The 26361-nt window shown below is 38.2% G+C and overlaps 1 protein-coding gene across 1 annotated transcript; it reads right to left on the reverse strand.

Annotated features, from left to right (window-relative positions):
- Positions 1-1204: 1204 nt before the first annotated feature.
- Positions 1205-24135, reverse strand: LOC133642328 (glutaryl-CoA dehydrogenase, mitochondrial-like). Its single transcript, XM_062036452.1, has 12 exons — positions 24041-24135; positions 16430-16542; positions 16266-16295; positions 14336-14476; positions 12095-12157; positions 11793-11963; positions 10810-10939; positions 5278-5494; positions 5109-5212; positions 4907-5032; positions 2599-2759; positions 1205-1579 (listed from the first exon to the last, which is right to left on the reverse strand). Exons 2-12 carry the CDS (start codon positions 16527-16529, stop codon positions 1506-1508), a joined length of 1317 nt encoding a protein of 438 aa, XP_061892436.1. The 5' UTR covers positions 16530-16542; positions 24041-24135; the 3' UTR covers positions 1205-1505.
- Positions 24136-26361: the final 2226 nt, after the last annotated feature.

A 26361-nucleotide genomic window follows, 5' to 3' on the forward strand; every position in this document is an offset into this window, starting at 1 on the left:
AGTGGTCAATGTGATTTTAGAATTGTGTTTACATTATTTGAGTGCTTGTGTTGACGTTCCCTTTCCTTTCTGCCTGGATAGCTTATAATCAGAGGAAAGTTACATTTGAAATAAAAAAATTTACATTTAATATATTTTCCCCTGGTTCCTCTTTTTCAATAGGTCATAAAAAAATCAATAGTTATTGATAGATACTGTACACAAATGTATACGTGTATATATGTATGTATATATATATATATGTGTGTGTGTATATACATATGTGTATATATGTATGTATATGTGTATATATACACATATGCGTGTATATATGTACATATATATCTGTATATATGTATATATATATACATATGCGTGTGTATATATGTACATATATATCTGTATACGTATATGTGTGTATATACATATATGTATATATACACGTGTATATGTACCGTAATTTCCGGACTATAAGCCGCTACTTTTTCCCCTCGTTCTGGTCCCTGCGGCTTATACAACGGTGCGGCTTATATACGGCTTGTTCTTCTCCGACACCGACGAAGAGGATTTCGGTGGTTTTAGTACGCAGGAGTAAGACGATGACACAATGATTAAAGACTGACTTTTCATATACCGGTAGGCTGGTTATTTTGATAACGTACAGGCGAGCACTTTGTATTACTTTGCACCGTTGTATTATTTGTACTCTGCATGAATGCTGTTCGCCATGTCAAAGATGTGAAAGTTTGATTGCATGATTGAAAGATTTATTGTTAATAAATGGGACGCTTTGCGTTCCCAAACAGTCATCTCTGTCCCAACAATCCCCTCCGTGGTAGCAGGAACCCCTATATACTACGGTAATTACACATCAAAACCCTGCGGCTTATAGTCGGGTGCGGCTTATATATGGAGCAATCTGTATTTTCCCCTAAATTTAGCTGATGCGGCTTATAGTCAGGTGCGGCTTATAGTCCGGAAATTACGGTGTATATATGCGTATATGTATATATTTACATACACATACAAATACATATATATTTAATAATTAAAGAAAAATAAACATATGCCAATGTTTGCATTCTTCTCTAGCTGATTGATGAAATTGGTTAGATGGCAATCAATGCAAGTCAGCTGGGATAGGCTCCAGCTCCTTGGTGACACTGTACTGTAAGCTGTATAAAAAATGGATGGATGTAACATCACCTAAAAAGAAGAATATATGAACTGTTAAAATAGTTTTTATTTCAAAGCAAAAATGATGACCTGTGGCAAGTCATGCAAAGTCATAATCGTCTTGGACAAAAAACAATAAAGTGCTTGTAGCATCATCTGCCCATCAACAGTTGAGATGTTTTGATCTTATCTTGGCAGACTTCAGTAACCAAATTACTTGACAAAAATCACTGCATTTATGTGAAATTACAAAAATATTCCTCTGCAAATATTAAATAGGCGTTATGGTCTACTCACACATACATGAGAGCTGGCAGCAGCTGTTGGAAAGCAGCAGAGAGAATTTGGGTCTAATTGTCCACAGTGAAGGACTGCAGTCCAGTGATGGCTTTGCCCAGGATCAAGGCGTGGATATCATGGGTACCTGAGGGGGCACATATGTTTCATTCCACAGATTATTGGCGCCGATATTTGCCATTTTGACGTACTGTATATTGGTATAGGCCTTTTTTTATTTATTTTTTTAAATCTGTATTGGCCTCTTTTTTTCCTACAACATAATGACATCAGCAGATTACAATATATACACATATGATACCAGTATTACCATATTTTTTGGAGTATAAGTCGCTCCGGAGTATAAGTCGCACCGGCCGAAAATGCATAATAAAGAAGGAAAAAAACATATATAAGTCGCACTGGAGTATAAGTCGCATTTTTTGGGGAAATTTATTTGATAAAACCCAACACCAAGAATAGACATTTCAGAATCAGAATCAGAATAGTTTTATTGCAATTGTTTGAGAACGGGTTCACAAACTAGGAATTTTTCTTGGTGCAAACGTGCGACATAAAACACATATAACACATATTTGGTAATAAAAAGAGCTGTGACTGAGCTATCAGATAGACTTAGAAAGGCAATTTAAAATAAATAAGGAATAGTGAACAACAGGCTGAATAAGTGTACGTTATATGAGGCATAAATAACCAACTGAGAACGTGCCTGGCATGTTAACGTAACATATTATGGTAAGACTCATTCAAATAACTATAACATATAGAACATGCTATACGTTTACCAAACAATCTGTCACTCCTAATCGCTAAATCCCATGAAATCTTATACGTCTAGTCTCTTACGTGAATGAGCTAAACGATATTATTTGATATTTTACGGTAATGTGTTAATAATTTCACACATAAGTCGCTCCTGAGTATAAGTCGCACCCCCGGCCAAACTATGAAAAAAACTGCGACTTATAGTCCGAAAAATACGGTAAAGCCTTGTCCAGCTGTTTACTGACGTATGCTATACATGTTTAAACAACTTTTACTCCAAATATCGGCTAACGGCCGCCTTGACTACTAATAATCGGCATCGGCCCTGAAAAAAACAACATGGGTGGACCTCTAATATAAACATGAAGCAACACTCCTCACCTTCATACGTGTTGACAGCCTCCAGGTTCATGACATGGCGAATGACGTGATATTCATCGGCGATGCCGTTTCCTCCCAGCATGTCTCGGGCCTGCCTGGCCATGTCCAAAGCTTTACCGCAGCTGTTCCTCTTCAGCATGGAGATCATCTCTGGGGCCGCCCTGCTCAGAAAAAAACACAAATACCATTGATTTGATTGACTGAACTTGATAAACAGTTTTTATGAGTGTGTCGCGTTGCACATCACTCTAAGTACACTTGCATCTAATGAGAGCCGATACAGGAGCTGATTAGGTAATAAACATAATCAGTTTACAGAAGTTAATTTTTCTTTTTAAAAGGTGTGGTACATGTCAAAAGTGTGCTGTTTTGAGGGTCCAAACACCAACTGAATTGATTTCAATTAATTTCAATAGAAGACAATATGACATACTGTACAAGTGTTTTGAGTCCAATTAAGCTCTTAAATTTAAGTTCTACTGTACTACTTAGGCCCTGTTTACACTAAGCCAGCTAAGGTTATCCAGGGTAAATCCCACCTAACCTTATCCGAGTCCACACACACACACAATGGTCGTTTAAGACCCCCTAACCCCCTCCGTCAGCTGGCGCAACACGACCTAATACGCACGTCATAGTCACCTCCAGTGTTGCTTTGTGTGCCAGTTTTTAAATGGAACTTATCTGAACAATAACCAGAGTTGTGGTATTTCAATGAACTGGAATCCAGTGTGCTGTGGGGCCCTATTGTAGTGAATCGCACCTGAGCCATCATAAATTAATCAAATCTTTAATGGACAAGTGAAAGTAAACAATGTGACAAAGAACATTTGACAACAATCAATCTAGGGATGTAGATATCTGGTCAAGACACTCCTTACTCTTTTGCCTTCACCTTCATTGTTCATTCCTTTTTGGTGACTTTATATACTCTGGACCTAGACATTGAGTCCGCGACATACATGGCGGACATTAACTGATACAGTCTGCTTTGCCAGTCTAAAACCATTTGCTGTTTTCCGTAGTTAGTCTTCCCTCGACAGCCAGGTGATACAAAGCACACGCTATCTTTTTTTTATCACATCCACGGGAGCCCGCATTCTCGTTGTCTCTCCTTCGACAAATGGACAAAGTTTTTCGGTAAGTAGAATTACAGCTGCCCTGGACATTTGAAAGTTTTCTCGAAGTGTTGTATCCCAAATAGCTGCAATCGCTTTCTCTTAAGGTGTTCATGTGTGATTTCCACAAGCGTCTGTACATGTAGAAGAAGGAGAAACACGGGCATGTCTGGATGACTTGCCTCCATATTTCCAGTGGTTAGCTCCGAGTTACGAAACCGCTTTATTACGAAGCTGGCTGTGGCGCGTTCTTTCTGACGTCACTTCCTGTGTGGGGCGCGGTCTTTCTGGCGTCACTTCCTCTCTGAACTCACTTTGTAAACGATCAATGAGTCCATACAAAGCTAAGAGCCGGAGATTCAAGAAATACACGGCGCGCTTACTCGAGTAAAAAATTGTCAGAGGAGGGGAACCTTAAACGCTTGTTTAGTGTGGCTGACACAGGGCTTAGGCTAAATAATTATTCCTTTAAGGGGTTATCCGACTTAGTGTAGACATAGCCTTAGAGGAATAGAGTCGTTATGTACCGTATTTTTCGGAGTATAAGTCGCTCCGGAGTATAAGTCGCACCGGCCGAAAATGCATAATAAAGAAGGAAAAAAAACATATATAAGTCGCACTGGAGTATAAGTCGCATTTTTGGGGGAAATTTATTTGACAAAACCCAACACCAAGAATAGACATTTGAAAGGCAATTTAAAATAAATAAAGAATAGTGAACAACAGGCTGAATAAGTGTACGTTATATGAGGCATAAATAACCAACTGAGAACATGCCTGGTATGTTAACGTAACATATTATGGTAAGAGTCATTCAAATAACTATAACATATAGAACATGCTATACGTTTACCAAACAATCTGTCACTCCTAATCGCTAAATCCCATGAAATCTTATACGTCTAGTCTCTTACGTGAATGAGCTAAATAATATTATTTGATATTTTACGGTAATGTGTTAATAATTTCACACATATGTCGCTCCTGAGTATAAGTCGCACCCCCGGCCAAACTATGAAAAAAAACTGCGACTTATAGTCCGAAAAATACGGTATGTGATGTGCTGTGTTTATCATTGTAGTACATCACACACACAAAGATCAAAACTGTTCAATGCAGGATTTTTGTATCTTCAAGTGTGGTCTGTAACATATAAAACATCTCTACAGACTTAGAACATCTTAACTGACTTTTTGTCCTCGATGAGTCTCCCCAGCTGCAGACATGAATGCAAGCCGATGGTGATCTCTGTCAACATGTCGGCCATCTTCTTCTGCATCAGCTGGTTCCTGGCGAGCGGCACGCCGAACTGGATCCTGGTTTACAGGAGGAGAAGCCGGTTCAAAGTTGAGTGAGTTCAGCGGGTGCTCAAAATGTACACGCAAAGAGGACCTGTCGAGTGTGTACTGGCGAGCCGCGTGGAAGCAGAACTCCGCAGCCCCGAGAGCTCCCCACGCGATGCCGTAACGAGCGTTGTTCAAGCAACCAAACGGGCCCTGGCAGTGACCACAGGAAGGTGAGGATCTTTGCACAAGAAGGATGCTCCATTTCCTCCACTCACCCCCAGGCCGGACACATGAGGAAGCAGGTTCTCCTCTGGAACCTCCACCTCGTCCATGAGGATCATGCCGGTGGCAGATGCTCTCAGGGAGAACTTTCCCTCGATCTTTGGAGTGGACAGGCCTTTCATGCCACGCTCCAGGATGAAGCCGCGGACTCTGCCGTCGTCACACTTGGCCCAAACCACCGCAACGTCTGCCACCGGGGAGTTGGTGATCCTGCAGGTGGGAACAGCATGAAACTATTATTATTCATTCAGGCTACAGCTTCAGTAAATAATACAATTCTTGATTTGTATTTTTTTCCATTATTTTATTTCAGTAGGTATGAATAGTTTACCGTCATATAATACTCATCAGTCAACTAAATATACCGGTACTCTTTTTGGTAGTCTTATTGGTACATTTTTATTCAGTTTTTAATTCATTATTTGTATTTGTTACCATTATTTTATTTCAGTAGGTATGAATAGTTTACCGTCATATAACACTCATCAGTCAACTAAGTATACTCTTTTATGTAGTCTTATTAATACATTTTTATTCAGTTTTGGAGTCATTTTTTTCATTATATATAACTTTTTTATTAGATAACTTGCATGATGATGTTAACATCACATAATCATATCAGACAACTGAAGATACTGAAGTGATTTTATTATTTTTTTTAAATGTATTTCATTTGTACAAGTATTTGTAGTATTTTATTTTGTTTAAACACTGATACAAATGAAGATGTCAGCATCTTAACTAAAGATAATCTGTTTTTTTTAGGTACCGTATTTTTCGGAGTATAAATTGCACCGGAGTATAAATCGCACTGGCCCGAAAATGCATAATAAAGAAGGAAAAAAACATATATAAGTCGCACTGGAGTATAAGTCGCATTTTTTGGGGAAATTTATTTGATAAAACCCAACACCAAGAATAGACATTTGAAAGGCAATTTAAAATAAATAAAGAATAGTGAACAACAGGCTGAATAAGTGTACGTTATATGAGGCATAAATAACCAACTGAGAACGTGCCTGGTATGTTAACGTAACATATTATGGTAAGAGTCATTCAAATAACTATAACATATAGAACATGCTATACGCTCACCAAACAATCTGTCACTCCTAATCGCTAAATCCGATGAGATCTTATACGTCTAGTCTCTTACGTGACTGAGCTAAATAATATTATTTGATATTTTACGGTAATGTGTTAATAATTTCACACATAAGTCGCTCCTGAGTATAAGTCGCACCCCCAAACTATGAAAAAAACTGCGACTTATAGTCCGAAATGCATTCGTTCTTTCAATTTTGACGGAAAACAATGCATATTTTAAACTTGAATATTATCTGATCATGCCAATTATATTATATACTGTATTGCAAAACTATTTTTGTGAGATGAAAACAAATACCGAGTACATTTCTTTATAAATGTACTATCCATTGATTGTATGTACTGTGTATACCTATATATCAATGTTTTGTTTTTCGGTAGGTAATATGTATGAACCAGTGATGTGCAGTCACTGGAGGCAGGGCCTCATGTGCCATCATGGAAAGAAAAAAAATTTAAAAAGAAAAAAAATTAATGAAATTGTTATATGTATCCAGTGATTATACTATAAAGTTATTTTCAATTTAACTTCACCAGTTTTAGATTATTTGTATTCAAAATCGCTGAATTTTCACATTTGCCGTTCAAATACTAAGAAGAGACTTGCTGTGATCAGCAGCCAGTTGAGGCACGTCACTCAGTTGTGCCTCAACATGGATTGCGGACTCAGCTAACTGCTGGCCTGCTGTGCAGTGAGACCGTATTGCTATATGAACTATATTATACATTTCCATAGTTTAGTTAGCTGGAGTATATAATGTACATTGTATTTTGTCAACAACTGTATGTGTTCAACGTATTTCTTGTGCTGAGCAATCATAAAACTGCTGCGAAGACTGAGGCTCGCAGTAATCCCGTCTCCTGGTGGTAGAGAATGCACCCCTGCCGTAGAATGCACCCCCTGACGGGAGTGTTATATCAACTAAAGCGCACACTTAAACTTTCCACGTGCAAGATTGAATCTATTTAAAAAAGTTATTTAATAAGAAGCCAAAAAGTGCAAAAACAATAATGTTCGTGTTGGAGGAGTTGTGAATGACCGCAGGGCCACAACATTAGGTACACCTGCAGACTGTAGCACGGATTTCATATTTCATTCATTCACAACTCCTCCAACACGAACATTATTGTTTTTGCACTTTTTGGCTTCTTATTAAATAACTTTTTTAAATAGATTCAATCTTGCACGTGGAAAGTTTAAGTGTGGGCTTTAGTTGATATAACACTCCCGTCAGGGGGTGCATTCTATGGCGGGGGTGCATTAATCCAGCACAACAGCGGCGCATGGACTTAATTTATAAGTAAAGGTAAGACCATAATAATGTTTTTTTTATTAAATGTGCTTTTTTGTGTGCTACAGTATGTATGTGTAAAGTTAAAGTTAAGTTAAAGGCCTACTGAAACCCACTACTACCGACCACGCAGTCTGATAGTTTATATATCAATGATGAAATTTTAACATTGCAACACATGCCAATACGGCCAGGTTAACTTATAAAGTGCAATTTTAAATTTCCCGGGAAACTTCCGGTTGAAAACATCTATGAAGCGGAAGTATTGGGACACATTGTATCCCAATACAAACAGCTCTGTTTTCATCGCAAAATTCCAGAGTATTCTGGACATCTGTGTTGGTGAATCTTTTGCAATTTGTTCAATTAACAATGGACTGCAAAGAAGAAAGCTGTAGGTGGGATCGGTGTATTAGCGGCCGGCTGCAGCAACACAACCAGGAGGACTTTGAGTTGGATAGCAGACGCGCTATCCGACGCTAGCCGCCGACCGCATCGATGATCGGGTGAAGTCCTTCGTCGCGCCGTCGATCGCTGGAACGCAGGTGAGCACGGGTGTTGATGAGCAGATGAGGGCTGGCGTAGGTGGAGAGCTAATGTTTTTAGCATAGCTCTTTCGAGGTCCCGTAGCTAAGTTAGCTTCAATGGCGTCGTTAGCAACAGCATTGCTAGGCTTCGCCAGGCGGTACAGCATTAACCGTGTGGTTACAGGTCCAGTGTTTGGTAGTATTGTTGATCTTCTGTCTATCCTTCCAGTCAGGGGCTTATTTCTTTTGTTTCTATCTGCATTTAAGCATGATGCTATCACGTTAGCTCCGTAGCTAAAGTGCTTCGCCGATGTATTGTCGTGGAGATAAAAGTCACTGTGAATGTCCATTTCGCGTTCTCGACTCTCATTTTCAAGAGGATATAGTATCCGAGGTGGTTTAAAATACAAATCAGTGATCCACAATAGAAAAAGGAAAAAGTGTGGAATCCAATGAGCCCTTGTACCTAAGTTACGGTCAGAGCAAAAAAAGATACGTCCTGCACTGCACTCTAGTCCTTCACTCTCGCGTTCCTCATCCACAAATCTTTCATCCTCGCTCAAATTAATGGGGTAATCGTCACTTTCTCGGTCCGAATCGCTGGTGTAAACAATGGGGAAATGTGAGGAGCCCCTCAACCTGCGACGTCACGCTACTTCCGGTACAGGCAAGGCTTTTTTTTATCAGCGACCAAAAGTTGCGAACTTTATCGTCGATGTTCTCTACTAAATCCTTTCAGCAAAATATGGCAATATCGCGAAATGATCAAGTATGACACATAGAATGGATCTGCTATCCCCGTTTAAATAAGAACATTTCATTTCAGTATGCCTTTAAAGTACCAATGATTGTCACACACACACTAGGTGTGGTGAAATTTGTCCTCTGCATTTGACCCATCACTTGATCACCCCCTGGGAGGTGAGGGGAGCAGTGGGCAGCAGCGGCGCCGCGCCCGGGAATAATTTTTGGTGATTTAACCCCCAATTCCAACCCTTGAGGCTGAGTGCCAAGCAGGGAAGAATGCTGGTATGAGCTTTTAAACATAACCCGTTAACTGCTGCCAATCAAATGGTGAATAAGATACTCTTTAGGGTTCATATGTTTGTAAATCTTACTGTGATGAAGTCAGTGCCTCACCAGCCATGAACCTCACTGCACGTCACTGGTATGAACACGTTATTGGCATCACACAAAATGATAAGACAAATGACAATACTCCCTTTTTTTTGTAATAGTATTGATTTTAATTCAATACCAAATGTTTTCATCATTTGGTTTTATTAATGTTTGTATTTATTTTAGTAGCTGTAGAAGACGTAATTAGTGTCACCAAATGGTCAGACAACTCAAAATCCTTATTTGAAGTGTAAAGAGCTCCACCGTGTGGATGTTTGATAACATAACACTTCTCTGCAATTAAAACATTTTGAAAAATATTTTTTTCTTGAAAAATATATTCTTTTTTAAACTTTTTTCCTAAAAAAAATATTCCAATGATGTTATAATATGTTATTTGCATCACATAATAATCACAACCACTTTAGAATTTAAAGAGCACCCCCGTGTGGATGTTAAATGACATTATACTACCACGCAATAAAAACTTTTAATTTCCAAAGAAAAAATAGAGAAGTCAGACAATATAATACCAGTGGGTCCTCCTCTAAAACCTGAAAAACAGATTTTCTGGAGCAGTTTAGTTTATTCACTCACTGGAGGAACTAAAAGTCTATTAATTATGCCTTTGACAAAACTAAAATAAATTCAACAGGCTTAAAAATGGTGTTTCTTCTCCATCTGCTGTGTCTTCCGGCCCATGTCACACTTAAAAACTCTCTGACACAATAGGTTTAAAGTATTTAGTCTTTACAAAATAATAATAATACCTGACAGAGATGTATTAATTTAACAACACCATTACTAGAGTGGTTGTAGTTTTTGGATCCATCATAGAGACAGGTATTTGTATAAATTAGGGGTTAAAACACCTTTTTAAAAAGGTACTTTTAATTTTCAGGTACTTAAAGTGATCATCCTAATTTTAAGATCTCATTCAAACATTATCTAAAGTTTGTACAGCAGAGGAAAAAGAAAAAACATTGTGTCATGTTTCACTTCTCCATTTTTCATGCAGGTTAAGTTTTGAATGTTGTGCTCGTAGCGTGAAAGATAAACAACTTGACGTGTAGTTGACACACAAAAACTTGTGCGTCGTTTATTAATCAAAGCACAAGCAAGAATGAACGCTTTCATCACAAACACTCAAATATCGCGGGAACAACAAACCCCCACCTTTGTGAGAATCTACTGACGGCCACTTAAAGGGGCCGCGCCGAATTACTCGCTCTTAACTGCACACAAAGAACAACATTGTCATGTACACAATAGAACAGTACGGTGAATGAGATGACAAAGTCAAATAACAGGTGTGGTGAATTATGTCCTTAAATCAACCGCTACATGAAGTACATTCATATAAGGGCTTCTCGATGAATGATCACGATTATTTTGATCGATATTGACATGATCATTAATCACCATTATTCTTTATGTTAGGTAAAACAACTCGCTTGATGTATTTGGAGGGAGCACTCACCAGGTTTTGGAGCCTGTGAGGGAGTAGGTACGACTGGACGGGTTGTATTTGGCTCGGGTCTCCATGCTGCTTGGGTCGCTGCCGTGATTTGGCTCAGTCAGCCCGAAGCAACCCAGAATCTCTCCCCGTGCTAAGATCACAGGAAGAAACAGTCTGAGTCACGAGAGGAGTTAAGTACAGCATGCACAAGGTTCTGTTCGTACCTGAGTGGTAAGGTCACGGTCAAATTCATTTTCGGTACAGTAACCACAAAACTACCTAAAATAAAATGTTTGAAGAAAAACTAGATGCGATAGTGTATCAATTTACAAGGTTTCTTTTTCTGAAAAAATGCAGGTTGATTAGCACTGCGCTACAGTGTGTGTTTTCTATGAAATGGTTGCATAGTTCAATGATCAGTCCAAATGAAATAGTTGACTGCAATGAGCTCCCGTTAGCCCTAGGATGTCTCTCTTCCACTCAAGCAGAGCCACAGCCAGGTAAATGATGGGCATTTTGGTTTTTGATTTGTTAATTCAGAGTGGCATTATGGTCATTTTATCCTTATCTCAATGGCTGTTTCCATGTGCCTCAAGTTGAAGAGATCAGAATAGATATGATAGCTTTCTGGAAGTTATATTATTATGTGTGGTGTACACTGCATCGAAACGTCAAGCACAGTATGTTTCACCTTCCTGGGCTGCAGGCCTTATTGCACCCTCAGAAGCACATAGGGGAAAAAGTACTTTAGTTTATGAGAGAATACACACAAAGCCAGATCTGACAGGGAACGCCTGCATCAATCAATCAAAGTTGACTTATATAACTCTTAATCACAGATGTCTCAAAGGGCAATCATCATAGTGACAGACTTTTCCATAAGGCCCTTAGTGCGTACCGTGCGAGAACTCAGTACACATCTGCACCGAACTGAAGGCTTCAGTCTGTACTGAAAAGCCAATTCCCAAGACCTTTTATCAAAGAGATGGGTTGTCGCTGCCTACCCAGCTTAGGCAGGTACTTCTGTTTCTGCTCCTCAGTGCCGTAGGCATTGATGGGGTACATGACGAGTGACGACTGCACACTCATGGCAGAGCGATAGCCACTGTCCACTCTTTCTACTTCCCTGGCGATCAAACCGTAGGCCACGTAGCTTGTTCCGGCACAGCCGTACCCTTTACGTCAAACACAGGATACATGGAATCAAAAATGGATAAAATGTTTGGATGAGCAACAATTTGTGGGATTTTAATGTTCAGATCCAGTGGTCGCTGTTCTGCATCACGTGAAACATGTTCACACTTACCTTTAATGGTTGGACCCAGGACCCCCATCTCCCCCATTTCGGACACAATTTCTCTGTGGAAAACTGGAAGAAAACAACACAAGTTTGGTTGAGTTTGACAGCAGGAGATTGCTGGTGGTTGACATTATTCAATATCTTGTCTTTTAACATAGCATCTGTTTTATAAAGTAATTAACAATAATTATAGTGACTGTCATATATTAATAAAATAAGAAAAGACAAGTTGAATAACAAAGAGAAGTACAAAAAAATTATAATGTGTAAAAACACACTCCTATCTCTCCATACTCGTATGCATACATATATAATTTACAAACATATATACAGTACATTCATTAGAGGTGGGGGAAATAATCGATTTTTAGATGCATCGCAATTCAGACATGGACAATTATAAAATCGATTAGTAAACCTCAGTAACCGATTTATTTAGCGTAAGTAAAGTAATGTAGACGGTTCTAAAATTTGGCTGACTGCAGCGAGCCACCTCACAGAGAGATACGACCAGCTCCTTTATTATAGGGCTCTATTGTTCTAGTTTTGCGCACATTTCCATTAATTCAATAAATGTGGGAATTCATTTAACTTAATTTCTTATTACAAATGCACTGTTTTTTTAAGTTAAGTGATACAAAAATACATTTCAAACTGCATCAATATACATAAATCAAAGATGCATCAATAATCCATTTTTAATCGGAAAGTAGCTCCTGAATCGTAATCGTAATCGAATCGTGAGGTGCCCAAAGATACCCACCTCTAACATACATACTATTACATACATATGCTGTAGGACATCATATGTATGTGGCCCTCATTTTCATTGAGGGCCACATCACAGTTACGGCTCCTGTCAGACGGCTGCTTGTAACAGCAAATTAATACGGATATAAATGTACCGGTATAAGGAATCCCCTCATGATATTGTTACACAATTGCATATGCAATTACATCATTACATTTGTTTTTTACCTACATTAAAAAAAAATTGTTTTTGGGTAAAAAAACTGGCAGTTCAGTCACTGGAAATTTACTGTACAATGTACAGTGGTTTTAACAGCATATTATATAGTAAACTGAAAACTGGAACCACTGTTTTTTTTCCCACTGTAAAATTCTGCTGTCTCAACTGTTTTTTTATATGGTATAATTTAAGGTTGTTTTTTTACTGTGTCTTACTGTAAATGGAAAAACAGTACTACGGGTGTTTTACTGTACAATTCTGGTGACTGAGCTGCCAGTTTTTTTTACCTCAAAACTCCCGTTTTTTTTTTTAACAGTGTACCTAAAAAATATATAATAATTATTAACATAACAATTTTCTGGAATGTATAATATAATATTTGTTGCACTGCTACATAATGAAGTTTAAGCTTACATAATCCAAGTTAAGCAACTGCATGCAGTACATGTGGTTGTATCTGTCAAAATGGAAAGAACACATATTTACTATGAAAAGATCAAATACTTTATTGACACATACAGTACTTTCCCAAGCTTTCGCGGGCCATATTTGGCCCCCGGGCCTTGAGTTTGAGACCTGTGCTGTAGAATAACGGACTTAAACATCTACAAAGATTTGCATCAACTAACTACACAATTGTGGCGATGTTAGACTACAGTCACAGCTTGCTGTTTATTAGTTTCTCCTACATGCAAGGGTTGCGCATTTACTGAGCAAACTAGAGCTACTTACAAGACGTGACTTGCAAAATGTCACTTTGAGCACGCCCTTAAAAATGACATGCACATTCGTCATGGGCAATTATGTAAATTAGACCAGTGGTCCCACTTCAGAAAACACTAGGCTCTCCAAGTACCACCATAATGACCATACAGTAGCATAGTAGGCCCAGGTATTCATTAAAAACAAGGCAGAGATTTTATCAAACTATATTTAATAGTTTTGGTCACTGTAACATTACACACAGTTTGAACAGTAACACTATGTTTCAATATTTAATAGTTTTTTTGGTGTATCACTAAATGGAGCTCATGTACCACAGTTTGAGAATCCCTGAATCAGACGATAATGCCATCTAACACTAACTATAGCTCATTGTTGCCTTATTTCAGTGCCATTAAACTAATACATTCAGCACCGAAATAAGTCACCAATATTGACTTCGTTTTTAGACCTGGTTACTACCATTTATGTCATTTATGGCCTGTTTTCGAGGTACAGAATATTGACAACAAACCCGACTTTAAGGAAATACAAACCATCTAAGGATTATTTACCTTCATTTCTGTTGGCTAAAACGATGCGAGGCATCAGTTTGTCTTGGCAGTAGGTTCTGAAGGAGTCCCTGATCATGACCTCCTCCTCTGTCAGTAGGCCCTCCAGGTCCAGAGCGTCACGCCAGTCGAAGTTGACCTTCGCTGTTTGGACCACACAACAGATTGATCAATCTTGAATTGTAGGGAATACTTTTTCAATCTCAAAAAACAGGGCTGCCAAGTTTTAGAAAATTACATGAGTGAGATTTTAGAGCAGTGGTTCTTAACCTGGGTTCGATCGAACCCTAGGGGTTCGGCGGAGGTCAAGACACACCCGACTCATCGTGTAAATAAAAACTTTTCCCTATCGGCGTATTAAGGATACGGCAACAGCAGAAGTCACACTGATTTGCAGGTGTGTAATTTGTTGTGCGTTTATGCACTGTGTTGGTTTTGTTCTTTGAACAAGGTGATGTTCATGCACAATTCATTTTGTGCACTAGTAAAAAAAACATGGTAACACTTTAGTATGGGGAACATATTCACCATTAATTAGTTACTTATTAACATGCAAATTAGTAACATATTGGCTCTTAACTAGTCATTATTAAGTACTTATTAATGCCTTATTCTGCATGGCCTTATTATAACCCTAACCCTCTAACCCTGGTCCTAACCCTCTAACCCCAACCCTAACCAAATAACTCTAAATTAAGTCTTTGTTACTTAGAATATGTTCCCCTAGTGTCCAAAAAACTCTAAATTAAGTCTTTGTTACTTAGAATATGCTCCCCATACTAAAGTGTTACCAAAAACATAGAACTTTTGTCTTGAATTTGAAAAAAATAGTTTTATTTTTCACTAAAGAAGGGTTCGGTGAATGCGCATATGAAACTGGTGGGGTTCGGTACCTCCAACAAGGTTAAAAAACCACTGCTTTAGAGTCAGGATGCGTTCGAAAAATATTTGCTTTTTTTTAACACCGATTTATACCGTAAGACGGATGTCCTCCTGCACTATGGCCTCCTAATGCTAGTCTACATAAAAAATGAGTTTAAAAAAATGCAATTTATGATTAAAATTGTATATGAATTTTCTTCTGTTGATTTCTTGGTTTAGTTGTATTTTTCTTTGTTCTACATCGTTAAATGTAAGTATGATATTTGATCAGAAGACTGTGATATTCACGAACGAACCAAATCTCTTGACTGGCTCATTAACATGAACGATACGTTTGTTTTTATTTGAAGCGTGACAGTGATGAAACCGTTACACTTCACTCTGTAAACCAAGGCAGAAAAAGTGGGTGCGGGTCTCCTTTCCACGCTGACTGGAATGGAACGTCATTGTCATCGCGCTTAAAAGTACCACAAAATGTGTTTCCAGTACAAGCTGTCTAAGAGCAGACATTCAGTTGACTGGGGACCGACCACCTGTGAGGAAAGGCTCACGGCAGCACCGCTTGTACTTTAAGGACATCAGAGTGATGCGCGCTTTCATGTCTCCAAAACATCCAAAAAGGTTGCTAGATTTGTCGCTTTTGAGAAAGAAAGTCACTAAAGAGTTGGTAAGATTTAGGGAGAAAGTCACCAAGTTGACAACACTGCGCTGACGTGTGTGTGAAAGCTAGAGGCGCCAAGACCCGTCTTACGTTACTTCTGATTGGTTCACATTGTGTGTTGCCTTCCATGGTTGGCTAGATTTAGGCACAAGAATTCATAGGCTGTTCTGGGATTGGTTCTTTCGGTCAATCAATCAGAGTTACTCAAACTTCGGCAAGCAACGAGAAAAAACGTTTATTTATGAAAAAAATATAGAGTATCAAATGGGGGAATATAAGCGTGATAAATGTCAAGTGTGGCATAAGAATGGGTTAATTTGTGTGACTCTAGCGCTCTAAGCGTGAGGCTTGGCAGCGCTGCAAAAAAAAAAAACATTTTGTCAAACATACGTGCTTTTGATTTCTCAGTCTTCTCTGCATCTGAAAAAATACACAAATGAGAAAGTTCAGTTAAAAAAAGAAACGTTATATGATACATTTCCACTGTTTAAATAAATGGACAGATCATATATTTGCAGCTTCTCTGCTATTTATTCGTATAATTATTGACTTACCCCGCCTGGCAGGTGCTGCAGTGCCCTGAGCTCTAGCTATTGAAAGGATGGTACATCTCTGTGATGGAGCCAAGAGGCGACACACGTTCCTCAGAGCCATAATGGAGATTCGTCTAGAAAGTCAACGCAAAAAGACTTTGTTACTTAAACCCTTTATTTACGCCCTCTGTTAGTGATATGGCCTTTGTAGCCTGAAAGACTGCCGGGATTCGATCCATTAGTGATCTTTACATTAATGAAACATTTGCGTCCTTCAATCAATTAGCCCACAAATTTGGCCTTCATAGAAACCAGTTCTACCGATATTTGCAAATTAAGCACTTCCCTGGTTTTCCCAAAATTCCACCTGCAACCCTGACAGACTCTACTTGAGGTAAATCCATATTCCAAGAGCAATATCTCTAAGTTATATACAGACATCAGTTCCTGCCTCATGGTGACTGGTGATTTGCATGCAACATTGTCTGCGGCACTCAACATTGAAATGGAGAAAGATACCTAGGACCAGGTTTTGTAACGAATCCACTCCTCCTCTATCTGTTCAAGGCACAGGGTCATATAATGTAAGGTGGTACACAGAGTCCACTGGTCCAAAAGCAAACTGGCTTGCATTTTCCCTGGACTGGATGAAATTTGAAATAGGTGTCATCAAGGGATAGCTGATCTTACCCATATGTTTTGGACCTGCCCTGCCCTGTCCCAGTTTTGGAAATCTGTGTTTCTTTCACTCTCAGCTGTCACCTCAGTCCATATTCGTCCCTCACCGGTAGTGGCGTTATTCGGAGTGGTACCTCAAACATTTCATTGCCGATCTATTTTGCCGATCTTGTGGCTTTTCTTAGGGCCGTTCTAATGCGCTGGAAGAATGCCAGCCGCCACCCACCCCCCACCATTTCAGGAACATGTTGATTCTTTGAGCCTGGATGCTGTCGCTGCTGTTTAGGCACACCCCAATTATCAACTTAAAATTCTCAGTTTATTTGCTAAACATTATAGGTTCCAAGGAATGGTAGTGGCGCACACTAATTTAATTATATTATTAAGTAGGGGTTTTTTTTGTTTGGTTTTTTTTTGTGGAAGTTTATGTATGTATGTATGTATGCATGTATATATCTGCGTATCCTTTGGTTTCTTTTTTTCATAATACTTAACTTTATTTGTGTATGTGGGTGTGTGTGTGTGTGTGTGTGTGTGTGTGTGTGTGTGTGTGTGTGTGTGTGTGTATATATATATATATATATATACATATATATATATATATATATACTACCGTTCAAAAGTTTGGGGTCACATTGAAATGTCCTTATTTTTGAAGGAAAAGCACTGTACTTTTCAATGAAGATAACTTTAAACTAGTCTTAACTTTAAAGAAATACACTCTATACATTGCTAATGTGGTAAATGACTATTCTAGCTGCAAATGTCTGGTTTTTGGTGCAATATCTACATAGGTGTATAGAGGCCCATTTCCAGCAACTATCACTCCAGTGTTCTAATGGTACAATGTGTTTGCTCATTGGCTCAATAGGCTAATTGATGATTAGAAAACCCTTGTGCAATCATGTTCACACATCTGAAAACAGTTTAGCTCGTTACAGAAGCTACAAAACTGACCTTCCTTTGAGCAGATTGAGTTTCTGGAGCATCACATTTGTGGGGTCAATTAAACGCTCAAAATGGCCAGAAAAAGAGAACTTTCATCTGAAACTCGACAGTCTATTCTTGTTCTTAGAAATGAAGGCTATTCCACAAAATTGTTTGGGTGACCCCAAACTTTTGAACGGTAGTGTGTATATATATATATATATATATATATATATATATATATATATATATATATATATATATATATATATATATATATATATATATATATATATATATATATATACACACACATACATACATGTATATATATATATATATTAGGGCTGCAACTAACGATTAATTAAGATAAACGATTAATCTGTAGATTTTTTACTTCGATTAATCGATTAATAATCGGATAAAAGAGACAAACTACATTTCTATCCTTTCCAGTATTTTATTGGAAAAAAACAGCATACTGGCACCATACTTATTTTGATTATTGTTTCTCAGCTGTTTGTACATGTTGCAGTTTATAAATAAAGGTATATAAAACAAAAAACAACAACAAAAAATAAATAAAAATAAAAATTTAAATAAAATTAAAACTATGCTATGCCCATGCGCATGGGCATAGCATAGATCCAACGAATCGATGACTAAATTAATCGCCAACTATTTTTATAATCGATTAGTTGTTGCAGCCCTAATATATATATATATATATATATATATATATATATATATATATATATATATATATATATATATATATATATATATATATATATATATATATATATATATATATATATATATATATATGTCTTGTTGTTGTCTCATTCCACCTGTTTTGTGGGCCTTTACATTGCCAACATTTCAATGTATACTGCTGTATATGTGTGGTTGTAAAAATTTTAAATCCTAAATAAATCGTATATTCAAAAAAAAAAGAGACTCTGTTACAGCCATAAACCGTGTTAATTTTGTTAACAAATATTTTTTGTCTTAGTTATCGTCAGCAACCTATTTTCCTCTGACTATACCTAATCAAAAACAAAATGCATGTTGACTAAAACTATGACAAAATTAACTGATATTTTAGTTAACGAATAAAAACGAGACCAAAATGTTGTCAGAAATCAAATCCAATTATATTTAATTTCATCCTGCAGATGGGTGGGACAAGTTCGGAATATATCAAATCACAGCGTACATATGAAAGAGGGGCCGGGAGTTAGTTACGAAGGAGGGCCAATCAGATGCTTTTCCTTGTGAGATAATAGTTTGATATCTCACCTCCAAAACCAACATGTATGGATTTAACTCGCTCCATATCGGAATTTTTAACATGGCTATGCAGCACTTTGGAAACATTCTTGTTGTGTAAATGTGCTATATAACTAAAGTGGATTGGATTGGATTGGATTGAAGTGATTTTTGGTCTAGAACATGTTTTGCTTTATTCCTTATTGACGTGTTTCTTGCTAATTTATGTTGTATATTTTTTACATGAGATTTCCAATTCATTTTATCATCTATTATTACACCCAAAAATGTGTTTTCTTTTACCCTTTCAATTAGGACTGGGCGATATATCGAATATACTTGATATATCGCAGGTTTGTCTCTGTGCAATGTAAAAAATGACTATCGTGAGTATTCGAGTATACGTTCTCACGCAGTTGCTTTTAGCTGCGGGCACTACACTGCAGGCTTTTCTTACTCTTTATTGTCTCTCCTTTGCACAGAGACTTAAAACAAGCGCACCTTACCATACGTCACATACTGTCGCGCGTGTAACGTCATACGCTCTCGCCGAGCAGAGAGGTAGCTGACAGGAATGTACCATAAGTAAAATTAGCTGTGGCAGCTAACTTCTGTGGCAGGTGCAAGCGGAACGGTGCGAGTGGTAATACAAGAGAGAGAAGGTGCGAATCTGGTAACATATGAAGGAAGAAGAATGAATTCCCAAGAAAAACAGCACGGGTCCATCGTCTGGCGGTGGTTTGGCTTCAAGCGGGAAGATGTTGAACAGACAACCGTAATATGTCAAGTATGCGGCAAAAGCGTTGCTACAAAATGTAGCAGCACTACTATGTGGCATCATTTGAAAAGACACCCGCTAGAGAATAAGGAGTGCTTGAAACTCCACATGTCAACATCTCGGCCGGTGCCACAGCCAACAAAATGCTGAAGCAACCGGCACTGGCCCAATTGAGCCTGGCGTCTTCCATTTCCAGGTCAACACCGTATGAAAAAAAATAGTGAAAAACAGGAGATAACGTCCGCAGTAACCTACCACATAGTGAAGTACATACACTATTTGATTTCCTATTATGCAGCTCATTTTTATTTGACAGTTATTGAAATATATTGTGTGACATCGTGCACAAAAGTGCACTTTATTTGTTTTAAACTATTGTAGTGGCGTTCTGTACAAAAAGTGCACTTTATAGTGTTGTTTTGATATGTCATCTTAGTGACATCATGCACAAAAGTGCACTAATAGCTTGTTTTAAAATGTCTCTGACAATCTTGCACTTTCTGTTTTGGAAATTACATGAATGTTTGTGCCACTGCTTAATAACTGTTTAATAAATACAGTTTTGGTAAATCGACTTAGTTGTGATTTCCTTCTCTGCATGAAAGTTTAAAATGAGGATATATTAATGCAGTATGAACACGAATGTTTTAATGTAGACACATAGAATCATCATACTGCTGTGATTATATGCATCAAGTGTTAATTCAAGGCTAAAGCAAAATATCGAGATATATATCGTGTATCATGACATGGCCTAAAAATATTGAGTTATTAATAAAAGGCCATATCGCCCAGCCCTACTTTCAATATCTACTCTGTCTATCTGTATGTGTGTTTGACTTTCTCTTCTACTGTTACCAAATAGCATTATATTAGTTTTACTGAGATTCAAAGATAATCTGTTTTTGTCAAACCATCTTTTTCATTTGTTCATTTCTTCTGTTATTATTTGTATTATCTTCTGTGTGTTCTCTCCTGAACAAAATGCAGTTGAAACCTCTGCAAATAACACTAACTTTAAGTCCTTTGTAACTTTACAAACGTCATTTATATCGAGATTGAACAATTTTGGTCCGAGTATTGATCCCTGAGGTACGCCACAAGATATTGTCAGCTCTGTAGAAGCCTATCTTCACACATTGCTTCCTGTTGGTTAAGTAGCTTCTTACCAGAGGTGGGTAGAGTAGCCAGAAATTGTACTCAAGTAAGAGTACTGTTACTTTAGAGATTTATTACTCAAGTAAAAGTAAGGAGTAGTCACCCAAATATTTACTTGAGTAAAAGTAAAAAGTATGTCGTGAAAAAACTACTCAAGTACTGAGTAACTGATGAGTAACCTGTTCGTTTAATGACGGCAACAAATAATGCACAAAAACATAAAAATAGCAATGAGCAAATTCAGAGCCAGGAATATCTCTTAAGCAACTAAAACAATAATATATATTAAATAATAATACATTAACATAAAGAAAATTAAGGCAAATTGAGCCACAATAACTTAACAGCACCATAGGCTCAGTAGGCAGAGATTACAAAGGAAAATAAAAAGTTAGCCTTTACGCAAACCATAAACTGATAGGTGTGGGCTGCACCTGGGAACACACTGATTGGTGTTTCTATGCATGCGTGTATGTGTGTGTGTGCGACTGTGCGTGTGTGTGTCTATGAGGCTGCAGTGTGTTAATAAATGTCCCCACACAATGTACATTTGACAGTGATTCATAGCAGGGAAGCTAACATCAGCCTACGGTGACAGACAAAATATCTACTAAGGTTACTTACCGCGATGTGCTTCCTCAAATTTGACGTTGAGTTCATGTAAGCTTAAAGGCCTACTGAAACCCACAACAACCGACCATGCAGTCTGATAGTTTATATATCAATGATGAAATCTTAACATTGCAACACATGCCAATACGGCCAGGTTAACTTATAAAGTGCAATTTTAAATTTCCCGGGAAACTTCCGGTTGAAAACGTCTAGGTATGATGACGTTTGCACGTGACATCAATGGTTGAAGCGGAAGTATTCGGACACATTGTACCCCAATACAAACAGCTCTGTTTTCATCGCAAAATTCCACAGTATTCTGGACATCTGTGTTGGTGAATCTTTTGCATTTTGTTTAATGAACAATGGAGACTGCAAAGAAGAAAGCTGTAGGTGGGATCGGTGTATTAGCGGCTGGCTACAGCAACACAACCAGGAGGACTTTGAGTTGGATAGCAGACGCGCTATCCGACGCTAGCCGCCGACCGCATCGATGATCGGGTGAAGTCCTTCGTCGTGCCGTCGATCGCTGGAACGCAGGTGAGCACGGGTGTTGATGAGCAGATGAGGGCTGGCGTAGGTGGATAGCTAATGTTTTTAGCATAGCTCTGTCGAGGTCCCATAGCTAAGTTAGCTTCAAGGGCGTCGTTAGCAACAGCATTGCTAGGCTTCGCCAGGTTGGACAGCATTAACCGTGTGGTTCCAGGTCCAGAGTTTGGTAGTATTGTTGATCTTCTGTCTATCCTTCCGGTCAGGGGCTTATTTATTTGGTTTCTATCTGCATTTAAGCCCGATGCTATCACGTTAGCTCCGTAGCTAAAGTGCTTCGCCGATGTATTGTCGTGGAGATAAAAGTCACTGTGAATGTCCATTTCGCGTTCTCGACTCTCATTTTCAAGAGGATATAGTATCAGAGGTGGTTTAAAATAGAAATCCATGATCCACAATAGAAAAAGGAGAAAGTGTGAAATCCAATGAGCCCTTGTACCTAAGTTACGGTCAGAGCGAAAAAAGATACATCCTGCACTGCACTCTAGTCCTTCACTCTCACGTTCCTCATCCACAAATCTTTCATCCTCGCTCAAATTAATGGGGTAATCGTCGCTTTCTCGGTCCGAATCGCTCTCGCTGCTGGTGTAAACAATGGGGAAATGTGAGGAGCCCTTCAACCTGTGACGTCACGCTACTTCCGGTACAGTCAAGGCTTTTTTTATCAGCGACCAAAAGTTGCGAACTTTATCGTCGATGTTCTCTACTAAATCCTTTCAGCAAAAATATGGCAATATCGTGAAATGATCAAGTATGACACAGAATGGATCTGCTATCCCCGTTTAAATAAGAACATGTCATTTCAGTAGGCCTTTAAGCTTGTTAATCATGTGTCCACCTGGCTCTGTTTGATTGGTGAAACGGAGTCAAACGTCACCAGTGACTGGATTGGATTGGTGAAACGCAGGCACGCGATAGATACTACTTTGAAGGTCTGTCTGACAAACCAAAACAAACAAAGCGTGCATTAACAGATCGATAAAAATCAGTAGCGAGCTGAATGTATATAATTGGAGCGGAGTAAAAGTAGTGTTTCTTCTCTATAAATATACTCAAGTACTCTTAGAAGTACAATTTATCCCAAAAGTTACTCAAGTCGATGTAACGGAGTAAATGTAGCACGAATTACTACCCACCTCTGCTTCTTACCCAGTTCAAGACCAACCCTCCGATGCCATGTCGTTCTGATTTGTTTATTAAGATGCTATGATTAATTGTGTCAAATGCTTTTGTTAAACCCATAACGACTGCAGCAGCACATTGTTTACTATCTATTGCATTTGTGTCGAAATGAACGCTGCAGACAGCAACAAGTATTAGGTGCCATAACCTTCAGTGTGTGTTTACACCTGTTAACTATATGTGGGTGCGGTGTTAGTACAAACTACAGTCGCGACAGTTACTTTTATAGAAGATAAACATCCTACATTTATACATTCTAGACGGTACACTGGAATTCTGCATTTTACAACGATGACAAACAAACAAACAAGCTAGGCTAACAGTGCTAGCATGTCTTACTTAACGTTAGCTACATGCTAACGACGTCTTGGTGTCAACTAGAAAGACAAAGCGTTTCTTGACACAGTTGTACCATATTCGCCTGTGTTTGTTTGTTCGATTGAATACAAATTGACATCTGGTTTGGGTGTAATTACCTGTCTTCGGGGAATTAATGCGTGTTCCAGGATCCTACTTCTTCGCTGCAGTGGTTTGACAGCGTTGCCGGTGACGTCATTACGCCTGTGACGTCACAGCGTGTTGCGGTTGGATTTAGGTAAGTTTAAACAAGTTTAGATCATTGCTTTTTTTTGCAATTTACTTGGAACATAATAAATAGAGATGTATATTTATGTTGAATACCTTAATCGGTAAGAAAATGTAATTTGAGGAACACTTTTGTGACGGCAGCTGATACCGATTGGCTCAAAAGAGGGGCGTTAAACTCAGGGGGAGGGCCATTTTATGTTTAATAATTGTATTTCTATTAAACTTGACAAAAAAAAGTATTTAAATTATCCACCCGCAATACTATTGTAAAATGAATAGATACCGAATATATAATTGATCAAATTTACACAAGCATTGCAAGTGAGTAGGGAATTTAATACAATTACAGGATATGTGATGGATAGCCTGGACATGAATGAACAATAATACATACATTAATATTGTTTAAATTATACTAAGCTCTATGCTATACATTACATTATAACAGTGGTTCTTAACCTTGTTGGAGGTACCAAACCTCACCAGTTTCATATGCGCATTCACAGAACCCTCCTTTTTTTTTTTCTAAATCAAGACAAAGTTATTATATGTTTTTGGTAACACTTTAGTATGGGGAACATATTCTAAGTAACTAAAGACTTAATTTAGAGTTTTTTGGACACTAGGGGAACATATTCTAAGTAACAAAGACTTAATTTAGTGTTATTTGGTTAGTGTTAGGGTTAGGGTTACGATAAGGCCATGCCGAATAAGGCATTAATAAGTACTTAATAATGACTAGTTAATAGCCAATATGTTACTAATTTGCATGTTAATAAGCAACTAATTAATGGTGAATATGTTCCCCATACTAAAGTGTTACCATGTTTTTTTACACAAAACGAACCGTGCATGAACATCACCTTGTTCAAACAACAAAACCAACACAGTGCATAAACTCACAACAAATTACACACCTGCAAATCAGTCTGACTTCTGCTGTTGCCGTATCCGTAATACGCCGATAGGGAGAAGTTTTTATTTACACGATGAGTCGGGTGTGTTTTGACCTCCGCCGAAGCCCTGAGCCAGACTCACCGAACCCCTATGGTTCGATCGAACCCAGGTTAAGAAATACTGCATTATAATAATACATAAATAATGTGGAATTATTATTATTATCGGCGGTCACTCGAACGAGTATGACGATCCTCCTGGTAGGGGTGTATCCCTTTATGGAGGATGCCTGTGCGTGACTTTGTTCTACGTGGGGAGACTGGTGCACAGACAGTCACCACACGATCCTTGACAGAATCGGGTCAGGGTCTAGTGGCATGGAGTCCAAGACGATTGGGGACACCTTTTCTGCTGCAGCCTTCTTCCGTCATCACAGCCGTTGTGGTAGTTCTTAAATCTACCGCCTTCCGCCTGCTCTGCCGTTGAGGTCTTCTACGTATCCCTGGCTAGGGGGCAGTTAGGTACTAGGCCTTTGCCAAGGGCCACCTGGGGTAACAGTAGTAAAGGGGTTAACCTCCTAGTGCCCCAAGACCCCATAGAGGAGCCTCCACGTCATGCCCAGGACACTCAGGGCAATGTGGAATATATAATAGCAGACACTGCATCAAATAATAATAAATAAAATATATTAACTAGGGTGGGATTATATCAGACTCTGTGGTATGATGTATATAAAACAATAATGGATGAATTTAGGATAAATGATGTCAGATATTATATGTATTATAGTCATAAAAATTAGCAAATTCAAGATACATTATATTACAATGAATACATTCAGGAGAAATGATATCAGACACTGTGGTGCCCAGCATGCATGAAACAATAATAAATAAATGAATGCAGGGGGACATTGTATCAAACTTTGTGGTATGCAATATATAATCAGAATACAAGAATGGATTAAGGCTATATGATACCAGAAATGAAATAAATAATAATAAATACATGAATGAATTTGGGATTATATGCTACATCAGGGGTCGGGAACCTTTTTGGCTGAGAGAGCTATGAAAGCCAAATATTGTACAATGTATTTCCGTGAGAGCCATATAATATTTTGGTAACACTTTAGTATGGGGAACATATTCACCATTAATTAGTTGCTTATTAACATGCAAATTAGTAACATATTGGGTCTTAATTAGTCATTATTAAGTACTTATTAATGCCTTATTCTGCATGGCCTTATTATACAAGCAGGAAGCCATTAACTAAGAGTCTTCCCTCAATAACCTCAGAATTATTGCTT

Source organism: Entelurus aequoreus, linkage group LG25 (genome assembly GCF_033978785.1).
Source record: "Entelurus aequoreus isolate RoL-2023_Sb linkage group LG25, RoL_Eaeq_v1.1, whole genome shotgun sequence".
Lineage (NCBI taxonomy): Eukaryota > Metazoa > Chordata > Actinopteri > Syngnathiformes > Syngnathidae > Entelurus > Entelurus aequoreus.

Bases quoted from the DNA above. Each gene is read 5' to 3' on its own strand.
- LOC133642328 (XM_062036452.1), bottom strand. From the start codon at position 16,529: ATGGCTCTGAGGAACGTGTGTCGCCTCTTGGCTCCATCACAGAGATGT. The intron at 12,158-14,335 runs GTAAATAATCCT...GTTTTCTTCCAG, and splicing joins TTTAGCCAACAGAAATGAAG to TTTTCCACAGAGAAATTGTG. The intron at 11,964-12,094 runs GTAAGTGTGAAC...TTTGACGTAAAG, and splicing joins CCTGGGTCCAACCATTAAAG to GGTACGGCTGTGCCGGAACA.